A 12091-nucleotide genomic window follows, 5' to 3' on the forward strand; every position below is an offset into this window, starting at 1 on the left:
ATGTGTGGGCAGATGACTCACTGCCTTCCTTGAGACTGCTCTTTCCTCATCGTCACTACGTGCTTCGATGAAGAGTCTGCGGAGGTTTGGGAGGTTCGCCTGATGTGATATTAGTCCAGTGTTTGCGGATATGAGAGTGTCGTCCTCACCATTCTCTCACTTGCAGTTGTGAGCTTGAACGGAGCTTTGCTTGCTGGTCGCTCAAACAATTTTGTAGGAAGAATATACTTAGATCAAGTCATCCTAGACGACTCTTCTGACACTAAGTTGTAGATCCGTTTCGTCCATGAGAAGTTTGTGAGAGTGAAAGAGAGTGCTGAGCGATCAAGCTCCAAGCTGTCTTTACACAGAGCTGAAGGCGTAGATAATCTCGTGACTAATCAGCCCCACTGCCTCTTGAAACTCGCGCGGGCGATTTGTGAGTTTGGCTAGTGGCACCACGAGCAATCAGGCGGAAATTTAGCTTAGGTAGGGGATGGGGCTACGCTACGCTTCCCACTACCACTGCAGCTGCGGCGGACGACTGGCCAGCCATCATCATCTCTTGGCCACATCGACACCTGCGAATTGCCCCTCTACCACGGACAATCAGCTCTAGAAACATCATCGAACAAAATCTAAGCCGCCATAAGATCGGATGCAGTCACCTTAATCCGCTGCGGACTGCCTGTCCTCCTTCGTCTTCCCACGACATCTCCACCGCCGCGCTCCCTACCTAAAGTTACCCTAGACTACCCCTCCAGCCTCTCCCGACTCCTTATCCCACAAGATGGCGGTCAACAGGATACGCGGCGCATTCGCCGCGCCTCGAAAGGGTGAGACATTCGAGCTGCGGGCTGGGCTGGTGTCGCAGTATGCCTATGAGCGAAAGGAGGCGATTCAAAAGACCATCATGGCCATGACGCTCGGCAAGGATGTGTCTGCGCTGTTCCCTGACGTCCTCAAGAACATTGCTACGGGCGACCTGGATCAGAAGAAGCTTGTGTACCTCTATCTAATGTGAGTAGTCGCCATATAAAGTCGCGGACCGTCAAGCTTTGGATACGTTTATCGGAGCAGCTGCTGACTTGACCCTTCAGGAACTACGCCAAATCTCACCCCGACTTATGTATTCTCGCCGTCAACACCTTCGTCCAAGACTCAGAAGATCCAAACCCCCTCATAAGAGCATTAGCTATACGGACAATGGGATGTATCAGAGTAGACAAGATGGTGGACTATATGGAAGAACCGTTACGGAAAACACTGAGAGACGAATCGCCTTACGTACGAAAGACGGCAGCCATCTGCGTAGCGAAGCTCTTCGACCTAAACCCGACCATGTGCATTGAGAACGGATTCCTGGAGACGCTGCAGGAGCTGATCGGAGACCCGAATCCGATGGTTGTCGCAAACTCGGTGCAGGCATTGTCAGAGATCAACGAGACCGCTCCCGAGACGAAGGCGTTAATCATAACGCCCACTACACTGAAGAAGCTGCTGATGGCGTTGAACGAGTGCACAGAGTGGGGAAGAGTGACGATCCTTTCAACACTTGCCGAGTATCCTCCCGTCGACGTGAAGGAGTCAGAGCATATCTGCGAGCGAGTAGCTCCTCAGTTCCAGCACGTTAACCCAAGCGTCGTCTTGGCAGCTGTTAAGGTCGTGTTCATCCATATGAAGGTCATAAACAACCCAGACACAGTTAGGCAGTATCTTAAGAAGATGGCTCCTCCTCTAGGTGAGTAGCTTTGCTGCAAGCTCCCCAGCCAATGCTAACCCATCTAGTCACCCTGGTTGCTTCTGCCCCAGAAGTTCAATATGTCGCTCTAAGAAATATCGACCTCCTCTTACAAGCAAAACCCGATATTCTCAGCAAAGAGATGAGAGTGTTCTTCTGCAAGTACAACGATCCACCATACCTCAAGCTTCAAAAGCTCGAAATCATGGTGCGGATAGCAAACGACAAGAACTTTGACCAGCTCCTGGCAGAGTTGAAAGAATATGCTCTGGAGGTGGATATGGACTTCGTGCGACGGGCTGTTAAGGCGATTGGCCAGGTCGCCATCAAGATCGAGAGCGCAAGCGAGAAGTGCGTCAACGCGCTGCTGGATCTGATTTCCACCAAGGTCAACTACGTCGTGCAGGAGGTCATTGTTGTCATCAAGGATATTCTCAGAAAATACCCCGGATATGAGGGTGTCATCCCAACTCTGTGCAAGTACATTGACGAGTTGGATGAGCCCAGTGCGAGGGGATCCCTGATCTGGATCGTGGGAGAGTATGCGGAGAAGATCAACAACGCAGACGAGATTTTAGAAAGTTTCGTCGATGGATTCATGGAAGAGTTCACACAGGTAAGCTCTCAGGATAATGTCATGGGAGCCGGAGCTGACTTCATTCCAGACACAACTTCAGATCCTCACTGCAGTCGTCAAATTGTTCTTGAAAAAACCGAGCAACACTCAAGGCTTGGTTCAGAAGGTGTTGCAACAGGCGACAGCAGACAACGATAACCCAGATATCAGAGACCGTGCCTATGTCTATTGGCGTCTCTTATCCGGCGATCTTGATGTCGCAAAGGTACGTAGTGGTTCACCGCCCCCCTTACACGGCATGTCACTAATATGTCGCAGAACATCATCCTCTCTCAAAAACCAGCCATTTCCACAACAATGACCAGCTTACCACCAGCCCTGCTAGAGCAACTACTCACCGAGCTCTCGACGCTAGCATCCGTCTACCACAAACCACCCGAGTCTTTTGTGGGCAAGGGCCGTTTCGGCGCTGACGAGATCCAACGTGCTGCCATCCAAGAGCAACGGCAAAACGCCGCCGAGAACCCCATCGCGGCATCCGTCGCTGCTGCGGCTGCCAACGGTGCAAATGGCGGGGCATCTCAAAGCAACATTGAGAACCTGCTCGATATCGACTTTGACGGCGCGGCACCGGCGTCTGCTGAGCAGAATCCCACGGGTACAGGTACACCGGACCGGGTGGCGAGCCCGAGCCAGGCGGGTGGTGCGGCCAGTGGCGGTATGGCGGATATGATGGGTCTGTTTGACATGGGCTCTACATCGTCGCCGCCTCCACCGAATAACGGTGGTGGCATGAATGATATTTTGAACGGATTTGCAGGAATGGATCTCAGTGGAACGAGTGCGCCGCCACCCCCTGGAGTGCAACTGGGTCACCCGCCGGAGAAGAAGAGTGACGGGGAGGATTTGCTTGGCTTATTTTAAAGACACCATTGTAAGTTCTGAATTCCTGAGGCATGGAAAAGCTATATCACACGTGGTCGGCCTAGAACATCAGACAAGTCACTGGTGCAAGTAGCTTGAAAGAGCGAATCATGAAAACTTTTAATTCCACATATGACAATCTATTGATTTCTTTTAGTATGGGCCTTCACTTTGAGACAGAATCTACCACGATACCGCTGGATCCCGCAAATAACTGCGACCCATTTTATGTCTCGCTGGATATGGGGTCTCCAAGGCTTCACAGGTGACGAGCTGAGGACGATGTCTTCTATAGTTATCTCCATAGGGCCGCACTCATCCAACACCTTATTCCATTCTTTTGCCCAGACTGTCGCCAGTCTTGGAATCCAATGACAGAACGCGCCCGAATCAGAAGCCAGAAGGTCTCTCAGACAAGCTACTATGCCTCTTGCGTGATCTGCATCTGACTTGAGACCGATTCGAGCATCAAGTTGCCTCATGTACATTTTCAGGATTGACATGTGCCCTCTTTGTAGGAGGATCCACGGTATCAGAAGCAATGCTTCAATTAATGATGCATTGTCCATTTTCAGCAACCCGGCTTCTGCATGGATAAATGCCAACTGTAGCTGCTTTCCTCCAAAGGGAATTGTGGCGGGATCTTCTAAGAGGCGTAGAGCCTGCAGAAAGGATGGAACTGCTTTATCTCCACGCCCGGCATGACCTACCAATACAGTCTTGTTGGTTTTGACAGGATGAAGATTGAAAGCACGGATATTCATCATGACCAATTCGCTCAGCCTTGAAGTGTCGTTGATGTGATGATAGCTTCTCAAAACCCTTGGGGTGAGGGTCTGACCAGACTTTGCACCTCTTTTTCTGATGCATGATCTATTGAGCACCGGCGACCTGACGGTGGCCTTGGATTGTTTGCTTCGCTGAGACGAGTACTTGTTCCACTGCCACTTCCGGAATCGTGACTTATACATCTTTTCCCTGTGTTCGTGTGAGTAGATACAAGAGAGTTAGGTGCAGTACTGGGGCCGAGTACATACGTTGCGCGAAATTGATACTTGGAAGTCATTATCTCCATGACTTCGTGGAGGCTAAGGTTTTGCTGCATATAGAGGTCATGTATAAATGGTGCCACAACCTGCCAATGAGATTCACAGGGCCGTACGAGAGCACCGCTTCTCTGGGATGCCAGCTCCTGGTTATCGTCGTGATCATGTAGTGGACGCATAGATACTGGATAACTATTATCAGTGAGTTGCGTCTGATCATGTGATGTTAAATTTGACAGCCTCCAGTAATCGGTATGGTTTCTCTGGAGGGAAGCAGTGTCAGCCATGCTTCTTGATGATGAGCAGATCACTAGGTCGAGAATCCACAAAAGTATTGCAGCTTGAACTATGGAAACAAAAGCCTTATATGAGTAGTGACTGAAGCAGTGAATAGAGACGAACTTATATTATCCCCATGACAGGAAAAAGCAAATGATTCTAAGCATTCCACGAAGATATGCCTTGCGTTTAATACTCAGGTGAAGCCTCGTCGGTCGCGTCTAAAAGACCCTTTGCGTGGCCTTTACGAGTAGCCAAGCCGCCCAGCCAATGTGGAGTCATGGCCAGGTCCAGAATCTGAGCACCTGTAATAATGGCTGGGAACTTTTATGCACAAGCGCCAGGGATCCTGTGACAGACCAGAATGCCGACCAACCACATGATCACTCCTGAGTAAATTGGAAAGCTAGAGCACCTGTTCTAAAACAGTAGGGCTCTCGGGCGAATATGGTGAGGGACGCTGAAAGACCGATGTTGCAATAGCCTTTTATTTATTAGGAGATAGTTGTTGGTACAAGCATTCCTGAGCCTGTCGGAAACTCAGGTCTACTTGTTCTTAATGCCCTCCAAAAATTGCATATGTGCCACTATTCCGCACTTGCCTTGTTCAACTCCGAAATCTCACTCTCTGAGAGGATACCTAATGCTTGTCTCCTTGTCGGCGCGTCAGCCTTGAAGAACGGCTTCTCTGCAAGGGCCGTGACCCGTGTTCCATGCCGGGGTTCACTGCCCTCATAATCCCAACTAGCATTATGAATGGTGATACTGGTTCTATTAGTTAGTAGTTGTCGTATAGAAGATATATTCATGATTCTGAGCTTACCGATTGTCCCACAGTGCGCTGGTTCGCGGCGTCCACTTGAAGCGCACCTGAATATCGACATTCTCCTCGTAGACCTTATACAGATAGTTGAGGATGGCATCACTCTCCGCTCGGTCAAAGCCGACAATGTGCGATGTCATCGCACGGTTCACCCACAAGGCCTTCCATCCTGTAGCCGGGTGGACTCGGACCAATGGGTGCTCTCTCTCGATATATTTGGGTCCGGCCTCCTTGTTGTTGCGGTCGAGGTAGGTGTGTGCAGAGCGGTATATCGCCGTCTTGCCATCGATGATTTTGCGGAAAGCAGGGCTCAGCTTCTCGTATGCCGAGTAACCGCTAGCCCAAAGCGTATCACCGCCCAGAGTTGGCACGGTATCGTTGTGCAGATGTGTGATACCTGCTGGCTGAGCTTCGTGGACTAGGTCGGTATGCCAGCGTGAGGCGCCGCCGGGCTGTCGGAAGTTCGCCTCACGTTCAGTGGCTTGTAGAGCTGGCCAGATGACGGTCACTCCAAGAACTCCAGGAACTTGTGGGACTTGTGGCTATGAGAAGTCGTCAGTCGGATGCCAGCTACCCTCTATTCGTGACACGGGGGCCTTACATGCACCTCCACCTCACCATAATAGTCACCTAGTGCCTTCTGTTGCTGAGGAGTTAGGTCCTGGTCGCGGAAGAACACCACACTACGCTCTGCAATCAAAAGTGCCAGTTCATCTTTCTGCTGGTCTGTCAAGTCCTTCAGCTGCAGGCCGACGATCTCAGTGCCGATGTGCCTTGTCAAGTGGATAACCTCCTTGGCGGCACCTAGGAGTGCTTTCTTTTCTTTGTCGGCTCGGCTGCCGGGGTCCACAAATGGCCGGTCTGCACTGCGAATGTTGTATGCGTCGTCAAGGTACAGCGGCCGGGCGGGACGGTACGGATACCCCCCTGAGAGATCGATTCCGGCCTTCTCAAGCCTGGCACGGGCCGACGCCGGGAGAGGGAGGGTGTCCTTCTTCGGCTGGGCGACGTCTCTAATCTCCGGGAGAATGGCGCTTGGTGCCATGACTGTACTCAAAATATACAAGACGAAACAATAGTTCAAAAAGGTCCAGGCAGGTGTAAAGTCGTAATAGCTAGCTCTTCATTCGATGATTTTCGTATTTTGATTATTATCGATGCCCAGAGCTTGTGGCTTATATGGTGACGCGCCGTATTGCTCCTCTTTCTACGGTACATACCAAGACTATTCGGACCCGGGGACAACGGCACTCCTAGGATCGCGCCATAGGCAAGCTGCATTAGACCGAAGATAACATCGTCCAACAGATCAATTGAGGAGGTACACCTTATCTCGAAAGTATTTACTCTTTAGCATCTGGTTGGTCGATCGATCGATCCAGAGTTGCGCAAACTTTAAGTTGCAAACGTGGGGTAGAATGGCGACATCAGTCACCAAACGCAGCACACGCCGGTAACTATCGACCGAGGCCACGAAATCATGTGTCTTCGTGGAAAAGGGGAAGGTAATGGGGTATTTCCCAATCACATCAGTAGTGATTTTGGTTGTTCTGGTACGATGATTTCAAAGCAATAGTGTTTCACCATATGGGGGCTTCATGATGAAAGCGTGGGTACCCAGCCGTGGCCAGATATCCTACTGGTGACTAGTTGCCTGAGGTAAAAAGAGTAAAAGCTTTTTTTGACTTCGAAAGCCTAGCTAATAATCCTGGCATCGTTCATTGAGTGATAGAAGTATTCCTTGGTGTTTAGGATCGATTTAAATGAGTTACTAGACACCCCATTTCCTATATGGCGTCTTACTTGCAAATATCATCTGTCGCTGTGATTGGTGCGGGGATAAGTGGTGTGGTTGCGGCTGCTCATCTGAAAAGAAAAGGTCTTTCTGTGACCGTCTATGAACGAAATCATGATTCAGGAGGTGTTTGGTAAATCCACCCATTCTCATCAGTTCAAGACTTGTCTAACAGCCAGTAGGCTTTTTGATGAGAGGCTGCCCCCTGAGCCGGTATATCCGTCTGTCAAGCCATCTTTAGGGGAAAATACGCAAAACCGAGATGAAAGGAATCTCTCGCTCTATGCACCTCCAGGGTTCGTGAAGTCTCATTCTGAATCACAGATTCTGGAAGTCGTTCGGCTCCAATACTGACATATGAAATCAGTCCAGCTTATTCGAGTCTTATGAACAATGTCGCAACAGGACTCCTTGAGACGTCATTACTTCCTTGGCCCAAAGGGACGCCTCCTATCGTAAAACACAGTGTGCTGAAGGAATACATCCAGAGCATTTCCAAAACAACTGGAGTACACGAGTTCACTCGGTACAATACTCGGGTTGTTAACTTGCAAAAGGCAGAAGGCCAATGGAGCATTACCAGTGAAACACAACACTCGAAGGGTGGTCCATTGATTCGAGAAAATAATATCTTTGACGCAGTTGTCGTCGCATCTGGGCACTATCACGCACCAAGAATCCCCGACAAACCTGGGTTGAAGCAATGGAAAGAGAATTGGCCAGAGAGAGTCTTTCACTCAAAATCGTACAGATACCCGGACAAGTTTAAGGGCAAGGTACGTACATACCACTTGTACCACTTCAGTCGACTAATATACGACAGAATGTTCTTATCTTGGGTGCCGGTGTATCGTCACTTGATATAGCAAAAGACATCGGCCCAATTGCCAACAAAATATGGCAGACATCCCGAGGGGGTGATTATGACCTTCCCGGAAGTCTTTTACCAGAAAATGCCGTTCAAGTACCTGATACTGAGTCCTTTGAGTTGCCGCATGACGGAGAGTCGAAAACCCTTGGAGAAGATGAGCCGATCCCACTCACGGTCACACTAGGAAACGGACGAAAGATCTGCGATATCCATTATGTCATTATTGCTACAGGCTATCATATTACCCTTCCGTTCCTATCATATTTGCACCAAGACGATGTTAAACCAGAAGAAATAGACGACAAGACCATTGTCAGTGATGGGACAATGTTTCACAACTTGCATAAAGACATATTCTACATTCCCGATCCAACATTGTCTTTCATCGGCGTTCCTTATTACACCGCGACATTTAGTCTCTTCGACTTTCAAGCAAAGCTATTGGCTTTAGTTTACAGTGGCCAGGTTGGGATACCCTCGTCTGAGAAACTGAGGGCTGAGTATATCAGGAGAGTGCACGAAAAGGGCCTTGGTCGAGCATTTAACAGTCTCAGAGGCAAAGAGGAGGAATATGTTGCAGAGTTAGCGGATTGGGCGGACCCATATTTGGCTGAAAAGGGGGAGGCTCCGTTTGGAAGACACACCGATTTGTGGTTATCACAGAAAGAAGAACAGCGTATTCGTATTGGGAAATTGTTGGAAGGTCCGCCGTTTGACCCAGCCATCACAGAGGCAGCATTAGCAGCAATCGCTTGTTCATAATGGAGGCAATGAACACTAGAGAGCCATCTCATGATGTCATACCTTACACCTCAGATTTGAGGATAACTTCTTTATTCTCGGTTAGAAGACTGTGCCATACACCATGTATGCAATAATAGAAAGAGCATTTCATTCTCTGATTAAGAAAAGGGGGGATTTGACGTGTCTCTATAAATCATTGTTACAGCTCCTGGCCGCTTTGGGATTGATAATAACAAATGTTCAATGATATATATCTCAACCCTAACTATACCAATTTCCCGATTCGCCTTCTAAGGTCAGCGCCCACAATTAAGAAGAAGAAAAGACTTTCAGTCGACACAATAGTAGGGAAATGCCAAATCCAACAATGGGTACGGGATGGTTGATGGATGGATGCTCGAGTACAGCCCGTGCTCCTTTTTTAACACAGAGGGGACGTAGCTAACAGATTAGACACGTAGGTATTGACTTATAGCCAAGAACACCTAAATATACAACGGGCCATGCCATATTAAGAACAGGAGCAACCGCCCCTAGGAAATTCACCAATTATCTATCGAATGGCTACGACGCGAAGTTCGGCCAGCTCCTGCGATGCAGCCTCAGATGCTGGATCAACCTGGTCTTCAATGACATGTTCCTTGACTTCATCAAATGTTCTACAGCTCCTGGTTGTCTGTCGATCCTGTCGTTCCTGCCTCTCGATGCATGATTTGGTAGTTGCCCTCCATACTTTTTGGAAATGTTGTTCTCTAGCAATTGTAACACATTAGCAATGAAAAGACACATTGAGATACGTAATAACTTGGGTCACTACAATTCCGGCGTATCCATCTTGATAGGCGAGGAATATGTTTGTTTAGCGGGTTGCGCTAAGGCTTATGCCACTGACTCCTACAGAGGGCGTAGGCTGTGGATCGAGGAAGTGGCGTGGCTAGGTGGATAGGGTTGACAAGGTCGGGATGACTGAGAGCGGGGATCTGGTTCTAAAATACTTTTCCTCACTCATGCTAAGTGCCGAGGTGTTATGTTAATTAATCCAGTCAGATTGCTCGAGGCTGTAGCTTTGTAATTTTTCATGTGGGCGGCGGATACGTGCGATATTTCACCAAACTGTCTCATTAGCGGCAAGGCCACACACAAATGTCTTGCACGGACGATTCGGGACCTCGAACTGTAGAAACATTTGTAACAGGGAGTACACAGCGTCATTGCCATACAAGGAGAGTCACATATTTGGATACCCAAAATAGGTTATACTACTGTAGACTCACATTCGGCTCCGGCTCATTGTGGCATGATGAAGTGTAGGCTTATACAAAAGGCTTGAAGTCGGAGAAACAATAAAAACGACCAACGTCAAGGGCTAGATCACTATACGCCCGTAATTTAACGGGAATGTAAAAGTATGTTAATTTCTAGGCCTAGCAGGAACGAATCATGCCAATTATTTCAACTCTTAGTTGGAAATATAAAATTGCTACATCAGATAACACCTTGTGACACGCAGTTATCGCTCAGTCTTCACTGCCACCGGATTCGACGTCTTTTTTATCAAAGCCATATGTTCCTAGAACCTGACCTCCTACTTTGATAGGTTTGGCAGCTGAGGTTTGTTAGCATGTTTGAGTTAATACATAATTAAACAAAGTCTTACCACTGAGAACAAAGAAAACACGCGCTGGTTTGTCTGTCCTGTTTTCCCAACCATGAATGGTCCCACGCTGAATGCAGACCTCACCAGGCTTAAGCGTTACTTCAACGCCATTGTCTAGGTAACTTACAAAGTCAGACCATTTGAGCTAGAGAGCATTGGAAGAAACCTACCAGACAACTTCTCCATCGAATACTAACCCAAAGTCCAAGGACTCAGTACGATGGAATAACTGCAGAATCGCCATGCCAAATTAGTCTCCGGGAATCCGCACTTGTCTTTCGTGATGCGAGGGATGGATCAAGCTTTCTCACAGTTTTGGTACGAGGCTTAAAATCAACGCAACGGAGAATAATTCCAGCATTATTTGCCAAACTTCCAGTCTTCTTCAAAGTTGGATCATTCCAATTGTCATTCAATGCTGGAAACTCATGTGTCTCATATAAGACTGCAAAGTTGCAGTCAATAGGAACGGGGAGCGATGGAATTCTGGTATCAGCCACGACGATTGAGTTTCCAGCTTTATCGTGTCCGGTTACAACACGGCGAGGGTGGGGGTAAAGTGACATTTCAACGAATGTTGCATCTGTAAATCTCATTGAGCTGGATCTGGTTCCGTTGTGCTAGAAGTATGGAGTCTTTAAGTATCCGGAAGTTAATGACGGGCACACAAGGCAGCCGCGTGGGGTTGTCCGATCGGACAACACAGGAACAGGACGTCATACAACAGATATTAATTGCCCCACGAACACCAGACAAGCAGCAAGCATGGCGTCCTTTGAAAAAACGATTGTCTTGGCTTATGGTGATGGCTGTGACAGGACAGTGATTATTTCACCGTCTTACCAGTCCAGACCAGGCGCGTCGTCTTTCCCTTCTTGTACTTACTCGACTTGCCATCATTTTGATCATCTTTCTTCTTGGGCCTCCATTCCACAACTGTTGCCTTCTTCTTACCATGCCCGGGCTTACAATAGGGACAGAGTCTCTCAATGTCGTTTTCAACAATATGTCCTGCAGGGTTATCCGCCGTTATAGCCTGCAAGGTGTTTGCTCAGATTTCCTCACTATAAGGCACAAACCCCTCAGTTGGATGTGTATGATGATAGCGATATGTCGCAGACTGAACCCATGTGGAGCCTGGAATTGGCGTCCAAGCCGTACAGTCTTGTGGTTGCCAAGCCAATCGAGTGTACCACCCATCTACGGATCATTTTCAATCTCCTCAACGGTTTGCCGAAGGTATGTGTAGTGAGGGCAACTTCCCTTTATGTTTCTAAATGTGCAGTTGCAGTAGACAGACGTGGTGTGGAGTCTGCACATTGCTTCAGATATATAGAATTCTCCGTAAACTTCGTGATGTGACATCTACTGTTTTGACATGTAAGCAGACCTTTGATGGACTATTAGTCTTTATATACCTTAACAAGTTTGAAATAATCTTTTCGTGTCTGCAAGTTCGCCCGAGCATGAACCATATTGTGTGGTGAACCAATTCGTGTCTGATCTTGTATCCATTGGGCGATCTGAGCTGGTAAGCGACCATGAATGCGTCACATACGAAGTGTACTACAACATTGACATGAGAGAAAACACTATTATATCACACTTCCACGAGTCGGATGAATTCATTGTGTCTCTCGTCTTGAGGCTGGCTG

The 12091-nt window shown here is 48.3% G+C and overlaps 2 protein-coding genes across 2 annotated transcripts; one reads left to right on the plus strand and one right to left on the minus strand.

Moving 5' to 3' along the window:
- Positions 1–769: 769 nt before the first annotated feature.
- UCRPA7_7136 (putative ap-1 complex subunit beta-1 protein) lies at positions 770–3221 on the plus strand (the record flags this gene model as incomplete). Its single annotated transcript, XM_007919670.1, has 5 exons — positions 770–999; positions 1080–1720; positions 1768–2336; positions 2386–2562; positions 2616–3221. 5 exons carry the CDS (start codon positions 770–772, stop codon positions 3219–3221), a joined length of 2223 nt encoding a protein of 740 aa, XP_007917861.1.
- A 1912-nt stretch (positions 3222–5133) lies between these two features.
- Positions 5134–6414, minus strand: UCRPA7_7137 (putative alpha-ketoglutarate-dependent taurine dioxygenase protein; the record flags this gene model as incomplete). The annotated part of the gene is made up of 3 exons (XM_007919671.1): positions 5134–5311; positions 5370–5911; positions 5971–6414. 3 exons carry the CDS (start codon positions 6412–6414, stop codon positions 5134–5136), a joined length of 1164 nt encoding a protein of 387 aa, XP_007917862.1.
- Between the last annotated feature and the right edge of the window lie 5677 nt (positions 6415–12091).

This window comes from Phaeoacremonium minimum (genome assembly GCF_000392275.1).
Source record: "Phaeoacremonium minimum UCRPA7 unplaced genomic scaffold PA7_03_scaffold_500, whole genome shotgun sequence".
Lineage (NCBI taxonomy): Eukaryota > Fungi > Ascomycota > Sordariomycetes > Togniniales > Togniniaceae > Phaeoacremonium > Phaeoacremonium minimum.